At 38.0% G+C, this 17,922-nt stretch overlaps 2 protein-coding genes across 3 annotated transcripts; one reads left to right on the top strand and one right to left on the bottom strand.

Annotated features, from left to right (window-relative positions):
- Positions 1 to 5,299: 5,299 nt before the first annotated feature.
- Positions 5,300 to 8,035, bottom strand: LOC124638186 (pro-epidermal growth factor-like). Its single transcript, XM_047175081.1, has one exon. It carries the CDS (start codon positions 7,828 to 7,830, stop codon positions 7,150 to 7,152), a length of 681 nt encoding a protein of 226 aa, XP_047031037.1. The 5' UTR covers positions 7,831 to 8,035; the 3' UTR covers positions 5,300 to 7,149.
- Positions 8,036 to 8,152: 117 nt separating this feature from the next.
- Positions 8,153 to 17,870, top strand: LOC124638185 (general transcription factor IIH subunit 4). Of its 2 annotated transcripts, none has more exons than XM_047175080.1 (11): positions 8,153 to 8,258; positions 13,580 to 13,684; positions 13,764 to 13,895; positions 14,250 to 14,435; positions 14,614 to 14,686; positions 14,923 to 15,030; positions 15,345 to 15,428; positions 15,695 to 15,897; positions 16,271 to 16,385; positions 16,816 to 16,956; positions 17,283 to 17,870. In XM_047175080.1, the coding sequence occupies exons 1-11, from the start codon at positions 8,161 to 8,163 to the stop codon at positions 17,424 to 17,426; spliced, it is 1,389 nt and encodes a 462-aa protein (XP_047031036.1). In that variant the 5' UTR covers positions 8,153 to 8,160; the 3' UTR covers positions 17,427 to 17,870. The 2 variants fall into 2 exon arrangements, with proteins under 2 accessions (XP_047031036.1, XP_047031034.1); XM_047175078.1 differs by lacking the exon at positions 8,153 to 8,258 and adding an exon at positions 13,021 to 13,339.
- Positions 17,871 to 17,922: the final 52 nt, after the last annotated feature.

The following is a 17,922-nucleotide window of genomic DNA, read 5'->3' on the forward strand; positions in this document are numbered from 1 at the left end:
GATGAGGTCTCGTGAGTAAGCGTTGCACTTATGCAGTTTGGCTGTGTGAATGGTAGGTATAGAAGTTAATAAGAGAAAGTCGTGAGATGTCACAGAAATATATAGATGGGTACCCATATTACATATACCGACATAAAATGCAAAATAAATCATCATAAGTCATTAGGTCCAAACATTATCATTAGGTCTACTAAACTTAAGGCTTACTCTCGAAAAATGAAAGCTGTAACAATAACAATTGAAATATCATCTTACTAATATTATAAACGCGAAAGTTTGTATGTATGGATGTATGGATGTTTGTTACTCTTTCACGCAAAAACTACTGAATGGATTTTAATGAAACTTTACAATAATATAGCTTATACATCAGAATAACACATAGGCTACAATTTGTAAACATATTGTTCGAAATACTAAACCTGCGCAGACGAAGTCGCGGGCACCAGCTAGTTTATAATATTTACGTAAACTATTCATTAGATTTGAATTGAAGTAGTTTTACGGTTACATCAACTATTGATCTTGGAGAACGATTGTGGCGGTGAAAAGTTTTGTGAAGAGAGAGTCGCCGACCTGAGGCGTCTTTAAATCCGAATCTATGAGGAAAACTCACGGAATATTGCAATATTTGTGGGAAGTTGCTTAAATCTTACACATAACAGCAAATAAGGAAGCTGTGTTCCGAAGATCTTACCCAAGTTGGGCAACAATTGATCTCTGTTAATCATTTTAATTTAAAAGTGTAGGAAAAATTGGTTAACCAACATGAAATTCCCTTTCTGCCCTAATTACCCGTCATAATAATTAAAAATTAACTTAATCTATGACGTGACGCGTGCGTTTTTTCCTCCGCGGCGTTCGCACGTGCCATCTGGCGCAGGAAGAGCGCTCGAGTGGAAGCCGGGCTTCTGAACGTGACGTTGACAGCACAGGTGACATTATCTGTGGTGCCTCGAAATTTAAAAAATATAACGATATTGTTTTTATTTTAATTTTTAAATGTGACTGGTGATCGGCCAGCTTTGACGATTTTTAAAAATTTCGTTCCTTCTTCCTTTCTGCCTTCGCAGCGTCAACGGTCATTGGTATCGTATATAGAGGGGGGAACACATCCTGGGTTTGTGGCCCTAGTTAAATCCCGGTTAAGACAGGGCGTAACTGAAAGCCTGAAGTCTAAAACGGTGCTTGGTAGAGAAAGATACTATAGCGGTAGCAAACAGGAAACATGAAACGAACTAGCATTCAATGCCCAATAATAAAACATTAACTGATATTTAATTAAACTGATGATTGAAGCTTCAGTCACTACTTTTAAAACAATTAAGTATGCAAATGACGTCTCCAATCGCAAAGCTACTACAACTGCAAGCCCAGACATGAGATGAACAGATAAGAGCGACCACTTAACTATAAACTACCTACCTACGAGACAGACAACATCGTCAAACTTGTCAAATAAGGTGTCAATTACGCACTCACGCCATATTGAAACAGAAATCGCCATTAAAATCGATTGGCAGAGTTTATTGAACAAAATTAATGTAAGAGATGGGGATTATCTGACATACTATTCTATAAATGTAAACGTTATAAATCATTGTTTTACAACTTCGTTTTATTTCAGAGAATTGATTTTAATGTATTTTTAATGTAGTCTTTGTGGAATATTGAGTTGTTCCACGCAACGGTGCGGTACACGGAGAAAAGATTAATTATGCTGTTTGTAAATAATCGAGCCAAAAGATTTTTATTTCTTTCTGTTATAGGAGAATATTAATAAATAAGCTTTTACGTCCTGGCCTTTGTCATTTTTATTTTATTTTTAAAAACGTCATCAAAACAGTTCTTTCTTGAAAAATATTCTGAAAGATTCAAATCAAAGCCGCTCCTTAAATGTTCTAAAAGAGCTCTTATATGCTTTAAACTGGGCAAGTTAATTTTTCATTAAAACACTCAGAACATTAGTTAAAATAACTTCAGACAAAGCTGTGTGACTGAAATCTATTCCTACACGGAATCAGTGGCACGTAACCTCCGCAACCCAATCAATTCATAACATACGATCTCTGAACCAATTGAAAAGATTGGTTCAGAGATCAATTGAACAATCACTGAAACCAATTGACACGACCCTCGTATATATAGAGAATGTTACATAATTTGAAGTTTGACTATTATTTTTCAGCGTAATGCAACTTGCAGTTTTTATGATTGCTGTGCACGAGGTGTCCGGTTCAGAGATGGCAGGTTTAAAGAAAAATTCTCAATGCGGACTAGAGTCTGGAAGCTGGTAATGGAATATACGTGACTTGGAGTAGATCCTGCTTTGCTCTGGTCATGCGGATAGCTGTCTCATCGGACTATGACAGTGGGGAAAAAGAATGCCACTGTGTCTCCGCGTACGCTTATTCAATGTCGTATGCCCTTCGCAGATGACTGATCTTCGATAATAACCAATGTGAAAATAAGCGGCAATCCAATCTTTTCTGGTTACAATTTCAATTATTGTAAGTTGCATTTCAAATATAGTGCTATTGGAAAAAGTCTACCGCCGTGTTTTCCTGCATAAATCTGCTACTAGGCTTACTAACATATAACAAGGTGAACGAGTTTGTAGCCATCGCATATGAAGTCATGGCTTGTGATAACATATGTTGCATTCATTATGCAATTATAATTCTCACATATAATACTAGGAACATATAGACCCTAATGTTTAAAGCTTCCCTAGAACACGACGAAACAAACCGACTGATATGATTGATAATCTGTAAACGGAGATATGCTGTTTATCGGAATGCGGGACTAAGTAGTCCACTAACGAAGTCTAGGGCCAAATCTAACATAAATAAATGTTTGAATTGTAGCTAGGTACTGTTTTTTTTTGTAGGTATAAATGGAAAGACTCATATTCTAAAACGTGGTATAGATGCACTAACAAAAATGGTCTGATATCTATTGATGGTGGTTTGTACGTACCTACCTACGTCATTCAAAATTGTTATGATTGAGAATGTTTTCCTTGAACCGCCATAACAGCTGATACGTACTTATTTGTTTTCCTGTTATTTACATTAGTTTTTCATTCATGAATGTTAGGTACACAAGCATAAATCGCAGACAGCTATTGCATTGGAAAACTTAACGTGTTAGTTTAGATTCTCTCGATGACAAATTATCTACGTCTACGTGGCCTATCTTCCTTAAAGTCAGGGCACCAAACTTTTATCGAGTATAATCCAGGTAATTTCAGCAGGCTCTGAGTAGGTCGATAATGCTGAAACCTTAACATTGCTGTGCTGCTGCTTAAAATGCCGTCAAGACGCTCTGATTCTGCTTTTCTTCATCTTCATAATCAACTGAAAGGTCCACTAGTTTCAGAAAATCCTGCGCTTAAGAAGCCATTTCTATTGTATATGAAGATAGCAACAGTGAAGCTAGATAGATTACAACACCTACGTAACATGTACTCATTTCCCATAACAGATTTAGTTAATAGTGCGGCAGATATCGTCTGCTGCACACTTATGCAACGCTTTTATTCCAAGAGCGGAGCGTCTAAGGAATGTCATTGTTTCCTCCGAAATGATGAGCCGTGCGACTGCGAAGAACGTCACGCGGGCTCCATACATGTCGCAGGAAGATTTTCGCGAGGCAAGGTAATGACAAGTGGGCTGTAACACGTAGGCACGATAATTGGACGCAATGGCCACCGGCCGACGGCCATAAACGAACGGAGCGTGGGTCGAGCGACGCACCGTCTATACGGGTCTGCCTGCCCTGCGACTTGCCGCTAGATGTGTTCCACGATTGTCTCGCATAGCCTTCACTTGATGTTTTCATTCACAGTGTTTTGCTGACGTCCGCTGTCTAGCTTTGTCTAATTGTTGTTTTGTATCTACTTTCGTTAATTTTGTACCATCCAATATATGTAGTTATACTTAAGTCGAAATTGATCATCAATAAGATATCTTAATAGTATCATATTTTGTCGCTATTAAACTTACAACTTTAATAACAACATTACTTATGTATTTTGATCTGCCTCTAGCCTCTACCTACTACTCCTTTGCCACTAAGCGGGCTGTGTGGTCATCCTTGTCATTTCAAGAGTACTGCTAGAGTAGACAGATTCTTGTAATGACTACTTACAAGGAACGACTACACCGTGAACAGACAAAGGTGAAGTCGATAGCGTTAACTGCTGATTAAGAGTCAACTGTTGAACCTACAAACCTAGTTACGAATACTTCAAAGAAGCAATGACACGGAAGTATTCTGCATTATAATTCTTAGTAAAATTGATTCCATTTCGGACACAATCATTCATGGAAATTCATGAGAAATCACTCGTACCTAGTAAATAATCAAAAATAGTGACTAAACCGGGCAGAAATGCGTCTCAGTCGGCTTAAGTGACACACTTCCACCTAGCTAACTAGACATTCGTAATCCGTCCACTTCCTGCACAAAAAATACGTAAGCTCTTTACGTATTGAACACCAAAAACGGCATTTAATGTAGTTGGGAGCGGCGTCTATTTCGGTCGTTGTCCATCCATCGGGAGCCTGTGATACACAGCTATTCCGGGCGGGGCAGGTTTTCGGGGAATGTCAACAAACGAACGGGCACTCATTCAATGAACTCTATGCATGCGACGCCGGTGGCGGACCGGTCCGCTCGGGTATTCATAAAAATTATGCTCCCAGACACGCTCAATGGAGTGCCGGCGCATTGCGCCTTTACATTTACAAAGGTCTTTTATGGCGTACGGATCGGATCACGTAAGGTTTTCTTTACGGATCTCGACACGTGATGAAACAGCTCACTTTGTGATCGTTACTCTACTCAGACTTTCGTTTGCGTGCCACAATATACATAACTGACATCGATGTGCCATTATTCAATTTCACAGTAAACAGATATCTACTATTTCCGAACTAATTTAATTGCGAACAGGTGTTTATTGCACAAGTGCTCGAAAAGCGATATTGGCGTGGGCGGCGTGTGACGTGCCAAACTGGCCTCACCACTCGTGTATCAGCTCATTGCACCACTAATGAATACTTATCTAATCAATAAGTCGAACGTGTCGAGAGCATTGTTCACAAGATTGGCCAAAATCTGTGCCGAGTGTTATGAATGTTGCTATTTCACGTTATTGGAAACTAGTTCAAGATTATAATAATTAGCAAAAGGTGCGGCTATTATACAGCAACATCTCTACAGCTGGTTTAGTAAACAATAGCTCTATTAGAGCCGGTGGATCGGGCTTCATCATAAATGAAAGATATCGTTAAGGATTTAGTTTCATATAATTTTCTTTAACAAATGATCAATAGAAAATTGTATAATTAACAAGTAGCGTCTTAACAGATACTTCGAAATTATTAGTGTTGTAGGTAATATTTTACAAATACTTTGGAATGTTCATATAAACATCTCATATGAATCAATGTACACGGACTCCACGCTTCACTCCACCGTCGGCGGTACCGCGCTGGCGGTCGGATGCGGTGCTCTTAGTTTTTGGTGCAGGGCATGGCGGCGGAGCGCACAACATACGTCAACACATCAAACTGCCATACAATGGTCCGCGGGTCTAGGGTAAAACTAGCGCCCCGCCGCCCTGCCCTGCAGACTCCTGTGATCTCACAGCCTATTAACTAATTTGCTATTTTTTTGCGTGCCCCTCGCAGTGCCCACTGTCGACCGTGGACATTACAGTTATTACACAGAGAGCAACATACTTTGTACTTGCCGTAGTTTTGATTGTCACTACTTAATAAGTGAAGTTTGCATACATCAGTGATCTAAAACATTGCGACTATGTTTACAAAGAAGGAAACATTAATTCTAGTGGCATGAATGATGAATAATAATTAATTATTGAATATAAACAATCAAATATACAGCAGCAACGCGACAGCGGCGTCGTGGACAGCGGCGTCGTGGACAGCGGCCACTGCTGGGACACTGTATTTATACACCATCCAATGTTATGTTTCAATTTTTACAAAATACTAGACATAATGGAGATTCATAATGAGATTACAATTGAATATACATTACGCGAGGCCATGCTTAGCAGGGTGAAATGAAAATACAACCGTTAACCGCTTAGTTAGGCGCCTTGGATGCACTGATCATCGAGATTAACTAAATAAAGCAGTCAATAAATAAACGATCATAAATATCTAATAAATACCTACACGGGCTATATTTACAAAAAAAGCCTTCCTCATCGACGGCACATACTCAGCCTTTAAACAAATATAATACAGCACTATCCCAGTGGGATAACAGGTATAAATTAAAAAATAAAGCTGCCGGCTTAAGACTCGTATTACAAAATAATACTGACACCAGTAAAATACTCTATCCACGAGATGGAATGTGCGGGCACCTGGCCCGGAACAGCAATAGGAACCAACTGAGCTACTCGCTGCCTCGCACAAGCGTACAATAAATTCATCACAAATTCTATTTCAATAGAATGGAATATTAATAAATACAATTAACATTGATTCACAATTATCTAAGTATAGCTTAGCAGCGTGCGGGGGCGCCAGCGGAGCCCTGCACGCCGCGGGTACTCTCCGCTACCTCAACAAACAATAACATGAGGTGTGTGCAGCACACACACCGCTGCCCGCACTCAACAGACCAATTCCTGTATGTACTGTTTTGATTATCAAAAGAGTCACACTGGGAATTGATCTTTTCAGTCCAGGATTGCAGCTCAGCCTTTTGTATCAGCAGATACAGTGCAAACAACAATATAACATATAACAGCTCTACTTGAAGCGAGTAGCATTAGGTACATGGTCGTTGTTCGATCTCACACATCCGATACACACTGAACGTGAACAGAATAATACAGATTACACTCCACAAAACGAACACCAGGGGGAGGAGACTGATAATTTCAACTCGAGAAATGGAACCCACCACGGAACGGATCCGAGAGGTATATACAAAAGAAATTACTTCCGAATAAATTATAAACTTCGTAAAATAATTATCACATAAATTTCTCCTTATATCTTCCGTTCTCTCCACATAACTTAACACATAATCTATCTATAATATGTACACGACATACAATATAAACAAGGGACGCATTGTCCGGCATAGTCCACAGAGCTAGTGCGGCAGGTCGGGCGCGGGCGGCGCCTTGCAGAGCGCGACGCGGCCGCGCGGCGCCGCCACGGCCACCAGCTGCACCTGGCCGCGCTCCTCCGAGAAGGGCGGCGTCTTGCCGCGCCGGTGCAGCCGCACCCACGCGCCGAAGCAGACTAGAATGGCGAGGAACACGGCGACGGTCGCGCCGCCCGCGATCGACGCTGTCTCCATCATGAGCTGCCGACTCGTGAACACGTACGAGTCGTCCAGGTCCTTGAACTCGCAGCGCTGGCCCACGAACCCGCTGAGGCACTCGCAGTTGTAGATCGGGCTGTCCGATATCACCACGGTGAAGCACACGCCGCCGTTCAGGCAGTAGTACTCCGAGTAGGCCGGCTCGCACTTGAACGTGGGGAATGTGACGTTGATCCGCGGCTGCGGCTGCGGCTGCGGCAGCGGGCGCTGCGGCCGCGCGGGCCTGGCCGGCCGCTTGGAGATGGAGCTCGAGCACGCGCCCGCCAGCGCCCAGGCGGCCGACACCACCGCCCACCAAACTACCAACGATTGCATTTTCCGCACGATCCGGAGGGTCGGCGCTCGCGGTACGTGCACGATTTTGACATTGGACGGTGACTTATGAGAAATCCGAGAGGCGATGACATGACCGCATTCGAATTTCGAACTGGAACCCTTCGCTCGCATCCGCGTCGGCGGTCCGCCCAGACATGTTTCCTGTGTTAACTTTTTTTTACGTCGACGATCACTCGCTCATGACGGAGGCGCGGTTTCTACGGGCGCCCGAGATATCGCATCGATCCGTCTACGGGCATGTCGAAAGTGAAACACTGAACACTGTTCGAAACTCTGACAGTCGTGGTACACGATTATTCACGGAGCACATACACACAATGTCCCGTTCGAAAAGATATACACAAAATGGTGCTGAGAGAATCGCAAGCACACTACGCTCGGTGAGTTGTCTATGCGCGACTGACGGAGGGCGTCCACTGCATCCGCCATCTGCCGACGAGAATGAAATGCGGGGAACTCGACGCCGCGCGCCTGTGTGCGCGGCCGCGTGCGTACACGGGGAAATTACACTCGTATGCGTCACTCGCCTACCAGTGTGAGTGAGTAAACCTTTTTTTTCTTTGTATGGGATTATGAACAAGGTATTTCTTTTTCTCAGCGATTCCGATCCTCCAGAAACCATTATTTGTGGATCCTTTAAAAACATTATTTTATCAAGTTTAAATATTTGTCAAGAATTTATTGTAATCGTTACCAAAAGTTTTAGTAATGTTATGAATACGTTTGTGTAGGTATTTACAAGTAACTTACATAAATAGAAGGTAACTACTTCATTTATGTAACTTGGAGCATGCATGCGTGATGCAAGTATGTCCACGGTGATTAACTACATTAGTAGAGCCGGGAGGACGGAGTAGGTACGATTGCATTTACAACTTTAGCTCAAAGTAATTATGCACCTACTAACTATAATCTAACTTTCTGCCTTAGGATTTATACAGTATCGAGATAATGTGCAATGACTGCAATTTCGAAAAAGTAACCTTAGTAATTTTATAAGTATGTGGTGTGTGTACCAACTAGTTTACAAAAAAAAAATACAATAAAGTCGTATCATAGCTTAGTTTCTTACAGATTAAAGTTTAAGTGTGAACCCATTGTTTCAAAATCAACCTGTAGGCGTATACTACAGAGATATACACAAATACGTCTCAAATATCGGAATAGAAAAAATACTTCTTGTGAGTTAAACAGGTTGGCGAGAACTTGCATCAAACTTTACTAACAGAATTATGCAAACATTGACGTTTACTCGAAACCTACGACTTACAGCTTCTTTACTAGACAAACTTACGGAATCTGTAAGGAATGTAGTACGTACATTGAACGAAATGCGTATTTTTCATTCGTATTAGTTTTACCAAAGAAATGTAGTATATACGACAAGATAAAAATACCTACCTACCTACTAGCGTACTCTTAGAAATAAGTAAAGTGTAACTAAGTTTACCATTAAACAATAAAAAAGTAAATGAACTTTCTTATTAATCAGTCTTCGTTTTCAAGTTCTAATAAACTTTAGTTTACATTTGCTAATAAGCATCACGAATGGAAAAAAAAAAAACACATCTTATTAGAATATATGAATTCAATTCTGATAAGACTAGCGTCTTACCCAAACTATGTTCAGTATAACATTAGAAAATATAGGTTGAGTCCTCTAATAACTTATTTTCTAATAAATACAAGATTCCGTACCAACGTTGCGTAAATCCAAAAAAAATCGTTTACTTTTTGACTTAAATCGTTTAGTTTTCCTTTAACTTTCGAGCAGTTCTTTCTGTGACATGGTACACTACGAGGTACAGAAGTAACAGACAAAATTCATAACCGGAGACCATTGCTTGAAATACGAAAGTACCGCTCATACTCATATATGCATTTATTCGTCATGATTTTTTGTGTAGTTTTCAAAAATTATCACGATCTATATTACTATCACGCAACAAGTTGTTTCGTCACCACAGCCAAGTTGGTAGACAAAGTCAAAGTCAAAGCTCTTTATTCTGTGAACATAGGTAGGTTACAAGGTGTTGGTATATAATGTTTAGTTTCACTATGCCCTGCTCGTAGAGCGTACAGATATAATAAGTAGGTAGTTACCTACCTAATACTAGTTAAAATCTATATGGTTACTTACATTAATCTTTATAATGTGCTGAATTATCACTAACAAATCTTACTAAAACTATAATAAAACAAAACAACAAAACTTATAATATCTCTACTAAACTTATAATAAATCATAACAATAAAAACTATTTTAACTAACTATCATCTAAATATTCTGAAATTGAATAATAAGCCTTATCAATTAAAAATGTTTGCAATTTTTTCTTAAAATCATTTAAATCTAAAGTTTTCAAAATTTTTACAGGTAACTTATTATATATTCTGGTAGACATGCTAAAAAAACTTTTATCAAAAAGCGCGGTTTTATGAGGTAATGAACTAATTTTTAGCGCATTTCGCCTGGATTGCGGTTTTGCGAACATGTTATTATTAGTTTTAACAAAAATAGCTACCTCATAGATATATAAACAAGGAAATGTCATTATTTTTAAATTTTGGAAATGAGGCTTACAAGAGTCTGGTACATATATATTTGCTATAGCACGAACACATTTTTTTTGGGCTTTAAATATATAATCTGCACTAGTGGCATTACCCCAAAATATGACACCATATTTAAGAGTAGATGCCACATAGGCATGATATGCTGTTAGTACAACAGATGGATCCACTACCCTAGCTAATTTGAATAAGGCATATGAATATTGATTTAACTTTTTACATACTGTATCGATGTGCGTCTGCCATTTCATGTCGTTATCAATCCAAATTCCCAAAAATTTGGTACAGTTCACCTCTTCAATTTGTGTCTCTTTAAATTCTATATTTAGGGAATGTTGCACTTCTTGTGGATACGTGACAATTTTAGTTTTGTTTAAATTAATAAGTAAATTATTTTTCCTTAGCCATTCTATTAATAATTTGAGGGTAGTGTTGATAGCGGCCTCTAACGACTTTAGTTCTTTATCTGTGAAAATGACTGTACTGTCATCAGCAAAAAGAATCATTGGATGTTCAATTGATTTTGGGAAGTCGTTAATGTAGATAAGAAAAAGAAGCGGCCCTAATACGCTTCCTTGAGGTACACCAGAATGCACTTTCCTGTAATCTGAAGAGTAGTTTTTTACTGTTTTGCTAATTGGACATATGCTATCTATTTCTACTCTTTGATATCTGTCGGTCAAGTATGATTTTAATAATGTGTGGACATTGCCTCTAACTCCATAGTTATATAATTTGTCAAGGAGGGTTTGGTGATGGACATAATCGAAGGCTTTAGTCATGTCCATGTATAGTGTAGCTGTAGGTGTTCGATTGTCTATATTGCAATATAATGGTTTTAAAAGATCATGAATAGCCATATTGATTGATTTGTTCCTTCTGAAACCTTTTTGCTCTTGTGTAAATAGATTATGTTTTTCAAAATACGTGTTGATTGCTTTATAAATAATTTTTTCTATAATTTTTGAAAATATTGGGAGTAAAGACACCGGTCTATAGCATGCGACGTTTTGTTTGTCATCTTTTTTAAAAAGCGGTTTGATGACAGATTTTTTAAGTTTACTAGGGAAAACGCCGTGTTCAACGCACAAGTTTATGATATGACAAAGAATTGGACTAATGATGTGCGCTACCGATTTTATTGCTGAGGTTGTAATGTTGTCATAACCAGAACTTTGGGTATTTTTTAGAGATTTAATAAGCAAAAATATATCGTGTGGAATCACAGGGGTCATGAATAAAGAGTGTGATGTATTGTGTCTGCTACTACTGTCAGTTTTATCATTTTGTGTTGTTTCAGAAAAAGATTTTATTTTATTGTTATCATCAACATTTACCGCGTTGATAAAGAAGTTATTAAATTCGTTAGCAATGTTACTGGGATCAGTTATTATTTGTTCATTTACTTTAATTTGTGTAATATATTCTTTTGGAAAATTGGCTTTATTTGCATTTATTATTCTCCACGTAGCCTTTGATTTATTGTCTGCGTTTAATATATAATAATTATTCTGGCACTTTTGAGTAAGTTTTATAATCTTTTTTAGGCGTGCACTGTAATTTTTAAGAATTTGCTTTTTACTTTCTGAAGGATTGGCTCGATAATCCCATAGTAGATTTCTCTTATTTTTACAACATTTACCTATTCCTTTGGACAACCACCTTGTTGTCTTAACACATGTATTTTTTATTTTTATGACAGGAAAGCAAAGATCATAGAATAGCTTAAAATATTCAAAAAACTTGTCAAAGGCAAATTCTGGATCATTTGAATCAAATACCTCCTGAAACTTAAGGCTTTGTAAACATTCCTTAAATTTTGATACGTTTTCCTCACTATAATCTCGTCTTGTTGTATACCAATATCTGAGTGTACAAGTTTTTTTGACGGGACACGTCAATATCTGAGCAGTGTGGTCTGACATACCAAGATCAATTACTTCGCATTTACTACCTCTTACATTATTAAATATATTATCTATACATGTTTTACTGCTTGGGCGAGTTATTTCACGTAAACCTATTTTCATATTAAAGCTATCAATTAAATGTTCAAATCTTAAAGAAATAGGGTTTCTCTTCAACAAGTCAATATTAAAATCACCACATAAGATAATTTTTTTAGATTTCCATTTTTGTACTAAATACATTATTGCATTAAGAGTGTTAAAAAAAATACCAATTTTTTCTTGGGTATACTTTGGTGTTCTATATATACAAATTATAATTAAATTATGTTCAGTCAGTTCTACAGCTGAACACTCGGTTTCATTACAAACACTTAGATTGCATATATCTTGTAATACTTTATATTTATGAATCTTCTTTATAAGTATACAGGATCCACCATTTCTATTTTCTCTGGCAAAGTATGCACCTAAATTAAAGTTTGGTAAAGTTACATGCACATAGTCTAATTTGTTCATGTTGTGCTCTGTTAAGCAAATTACATCCACATTTTTTGAACATTTATCTAGTTCTTGTAGATTTACACATAATATATCTGACTTGCTAAGGAACCCATTAATATTTTGATGCATTACATTATCGCATAGCCGTTTATGCTCATGGCGGTTCCAGTTGGTTATATGTTCCAAGTTCTAAAGTAACGTTACTCATTCTTTGAATGAACGAAATGAACTAGTTTTAGAAAATTAAAATACTTGGTTCCAAAAATTAAAAAAACCAAGTTGGCCTTTATTTTTTACGGCAACACTTAAATAACATATGTCAATCAAGTGTCAGGCACAGAAATGTCAAATATTGGATGGTTATTTGTTGAGATTATTTTCTGTTGTTGTTATTAAATTGCCTATAAATAATAGATTGTAACCTAGGATAAATAAGCGCACATGTCGCATAGTTAAAGCCGAAGTGTTTATATAAATAGCAGTATGTCAGAATCCTCTAAATCCAAGTCTTCCTTAAACCTAAATCCTTCGCCTACTTTACAATGCAAGGATCTTCACGAATATCTAAAAAGCAGATCTGCACAGTTCTTAGAGACGCTCTATAACTATCCTACAATATGTCTAGCTGTTTACCGGTAAGTTATAATTGCTATCGAAGAAACTACTTCAATTCTATTCATATTTGGTTTGAGGTTATGTTCAATAAAATATCTTTTTGATAAATAAATCTTTGAAGCGTGATGTTATTTTGTAGTTAATGTTTTATAGAAATCCCCCAAGAATACACACTTGCCATAAAACCTTTTCTACAAATGTAACCTTTTATTATGAGCATTCAACATGTTTAGTAGCTTATAAAATTATATATTTTCCAGTGAGTTGCCAGAGCTAGCTCGTCACTTCGTTATCAGACTACTGTTTGTGGAGCAGCCAGTTCCTCAGGCAGTTGTCACCTCCTGGGTCTCACAGACTTTTGCCAAGTAAGTCCTATTAAACTAAATTGATAGCTTTTACTTATGAAGTTATGTTAGTTACAACTTTACATTATTATGATTACAGAGAGCAAGCCAAAGCATGTGAAGCCCTGTCAGAGCTGTCAGTATGGCAGGAGGCTCCCATACCTGGGGGTATGCCCGGCTGGATGCTGGCTCAGTCCTTCAAGAAGAACCTCAAAGTTGCACTACTTGGAGGGTATGTACTTCTTCTGATTTTAAAAAACAATATTGGACTTAAGGATTGTTGATCTATACTCCACCAAAGTGGAGACAAGCAGAGATGTTTTTAAATAACTAATTAAATTTTCAATATGAATAAATAGACCTCATCTCTGCTTACGCAGTGGCATCCACTGTTGATTGTTTAAAAATTATCCCTGCTTTGCTGTTCTTGTATCTGCTTCAATGAAGTTGGCTTGAATTTCTGAAAACCTGAAGCTAACACTATTGCAATATAAGAAGGATTCATCTAATATAAGGCTGCTATTAGTCTTCAACTTCTACCCAGTTCCAGCCATTCTAAGCCTAATAAATCCTTATCACATTCCAGTGGCCGTCCTTGGAGTATGTCATCATCACTAGAACCAGATGGCAAGGCCAGAGACGTGGCTTTCCTAGATGCCTACGCCCTGGAGAGATGGGAGTGCGTGCTGCACTACATGGTGGGCAGTGCACAGACCGAGGGCATCAGTGCTGACGCTGTGAGGATACTGTTACATGCTGGATTGATGACCAGGTCTGTATTTGGGAAAATAGCATGTTTTGGGAATAGTTGTAATTGTCTTGGCTTTATTATAATCAAGTATCTTAAATAGTTTATAAAATGTAACTAAATAATTAGCAATTTTGTTTAAAAATAGTAAATGATGTTTTCCATCATTTTGCATTTTAGTCTTAATCTTGATATTTTTCAGGGATGCAGATGATGGATCAGCAGTTATCACTCGAGCTGGCTTCCAGTTCCTGCTACTTAGCACTGCCAAACAAGTAAGCATACAAAGTATTATATTATTTACAAAATCATTGCCTGCAGGTCTATATAAAGAATTTGTTTGATTGGACAACCCAATCCCATTAACCATTGGAATAATTTGTAAAACTACTATTAAATAACTCATTTATAGAGCAAGGCTATAAGCTGCTTTTATTTGAGTGTAGGAAATAGTTCCCTTATAATGCAGATAAACTCAAATAGGGGTATTTAAATGTGTATTTCTCGTTAGGTATGGTTATTCCTGCAACACTACTTGCACACGGCGGAGAAGCGCAGCCTGAGCGCGGCCGAGTGCCTCGCCTTCCTCTACCAGCTCAGTTTCAGTACTCTTGGCAAGGTAAATGGTAGAATCATAGTAACTTTAAGTAAATGTAGCCAGAATCCGGAGGAATAATTGTTTACGATATGCTTAAATGACGTTAAGTAACTTAAGAGAGCTCTTAAATTCAAAAATTCGCCATTTCTAAATGCCATATAATCGTGACTATATGCTATCGTGAAAAGTATTTTTTTAATTACTCCAAGAACGATTAAATAGAAAACTTATTTCACTGCTAGAAAATTCTACCTATATAGAGTACTGTATCTATAAAATATCGTGTATTACAGCCAAATCCAGATTAATTTCTACTAAAACTGTATTATTTCCAGGATTACAGTACAGAAGGCATGAGTAACAACATGTTGGTGTTCCTGCAACATCTCAGGGAGTTTGGACTTGTATATCAAAGAAAGGTGAGTTTTTGTAATAGCTTTACATCTTTCATTATACCCCATTATACAGGATATAAGTATTATGTGATAGGAGTAAAAAGGGTTGAACTTGAGTGCCATTTAACTTTTGTTTTTAAAGTGTCAATGGAGTTACTTGCCGGCTCTTTTCTCCTTGAAACCCACTTCTTGGAACCATGCAAAGAGCATGACGTTTTGAAAGAGCTTTTACAGGCCGATGTGAAATAAAAGTAATGAGTTTGAGGACATGTTGTTGACTTTGTTCTCAGCGCAAAGCAGGTCGTTTCTACCCGACTCGGCTAGCCCTGAACATAGCGGCGGTGCGCGGAGGAAGTGCAGGCGGCGCCGTGAGCGTGGCGGCGCCGGCGCAGCGCGGGTACATACTGGTGGAGACCAACTATCGCGTCTATGCTTATACGCAAACCAGCCTGCAGGTTGCATTGTTGGGGCTGTTCACTGAGCTCATGTATAGGTAAGATTATTAAACAACAATATTTTAAGAGTTTATTATAATTCATTTCTGTATCTCATTTAATGTGCTTTACATCATTATCATTCAAGTTTTGTACGAGCCTGTATTTTGCGTGTATTCAAGCTGACAGGTTCAAAGATTACTTGACCATCTTCATACGTGATTGCATTTGGCATCAAAATTTTCTTTAAATAAAAAAAGCATGGGCTACATTTCAGTGTAGCTATAACCGTGTAAAGATTGTCATAAAGCCTCTCAATTGTTTGCCCCTGTGTGTTGCCATAAACCGTAATGCCTTCAGCCAACGTCGAGAACACAATATTTTGCTCTTTAGCTCTTCAGAACATATGCTAACATGTATAGTTTCCTACAGGTTCCCGAACCTGGTGGTGGGCGTGCTGACGCGGGAGTCGGTCCGCGCGGCGCTGCGCGGCGGCATCACGGCCGAGCAGATCATACACTACCTCGACCAGCACTCGCATCCACAGGTCTGTGCTTCAAACTAGGATACTCATATTCTAGCTGTAACTCGCGAAAATTACTAACTAATGACTACACGTCCAATTCAACCCCCTGTTTAGAAAAATTATTGACTATTTTGACTCAGACCCAACTTCATGAACAACACAATCGTTAGTTTTCTTAAAACACCTTTTCACTTTGAATTTTCACATCCAGCTTTAAAGTGAACAGTTGTTTTAAAAATAATGGATGTTTACGTTGTCGTTGAACATGGGTCTTATTTATATTTAATAGAATTTTGAGAAATAACAATTATTTTGCCGCATATTACAGCAATTTTACTTTGCTTACACCCTTTGAATCAAATTCTGTATCTAGTGAGCCCTTACAATAAATCAAGATCAGAAGAAAGTCTGTAACAAAGTAGCTTCTAGTGACGATTTTATAATATTTCAGATGTTAAAGTCAGAGACAGGCGGTATTCGGTCGTCGTCGACGTTGCCGCCGACCGTGGTCGATCAGATCAAGCTGTGGGAGACTGAGCGAAACCGATTCACTTACACTGAAGGCGTTGTCTATAACCAGTTCTTATCACAGGTAACATTCTGTTATAAATACAAACTAATTTAGATAAATATAAATTCGCGTTAGATTATTTGAAGAAAGTACTGGTTGCTTTATTTGTAAAGGCCCACAATTTTGGTATATAAATATTGTTTTATGCAACTTTGCCCCACTAGTTATATCTTTATCAAAATTGACGATTCTGGTCACATCCCCTTACGATATTATTCTTTGCTAACACACAGTAGTGATAGTCCAAGATATCTAAACAATACCTACATCTGGCTATATAGTCACACCCAGAGTCTAATTTAACAATATGTATTTACTATACTATAATCCTGTATTTATGTTCCCAGGCGGACTTCGTAGTGCTCCGCGACTACGCGCGGCAGCAGGGCGTGCTGACGTGGCAGAGCGAGCGATCCCGCACCATGGTCGTCACCCGCCACGGACATGATGACGTCAAGAAGTTCTGGAAGCGGTACTCCAAGACATCGTAGTCACTACACGACATGTAATCATGAAAAAAGTAATGAAATTTCAAGATGGGTTTAGAGACTGCAAAAAAATCCTGAAGAAATTTTTTATGTTCCAAAAGGATCTTTCTTTCTTTGATAACCCCTGGATGGAACCTGAAAAAAATTAATTAAGTAGGTCTTTTTCTGTCGGCTTTATGGAAGAAGCCAGTTGTTATACGTTTGGGCAGTTAAAAAAATAAGTAAAAGTTAAAAAAATATGCAAGACCTACTCAGATAAACCTGTGTATAGTTTACAATAATTGTGATATGATTAATATGACAGCAGGCAATAAACGTAATAGACTGACGATGATAATTACAAAATGATTCACGAAATAAGGAGTAATATTTCTCGCATTGTTTTCGTGTCGCAGCATTATGCGTTGATGCGCTCTAGTATTGTAAATAAACTTATTTTTTATAAGACTACTTTGGTTTAATTACATTTCCTATTTTAAAGGGAGAAAATATTAAAAGT

This window comes from Helicoverpa zea, chromosome 17, assembly GCF_022581195.2.
Source record: "Helicoverpa zea isolate HzStark_Cry1AcR chromosome 17, ilHelZeax1.1, whole genome shotgun sequence".
NCBI classification, from domain to species: domain Eukaryota; kingdom Metazoa; phylum Arthropoda; class Insecta; order Lepidoptera; family Noctuidae; genus Helicoverpa; species Helicoverpa zea.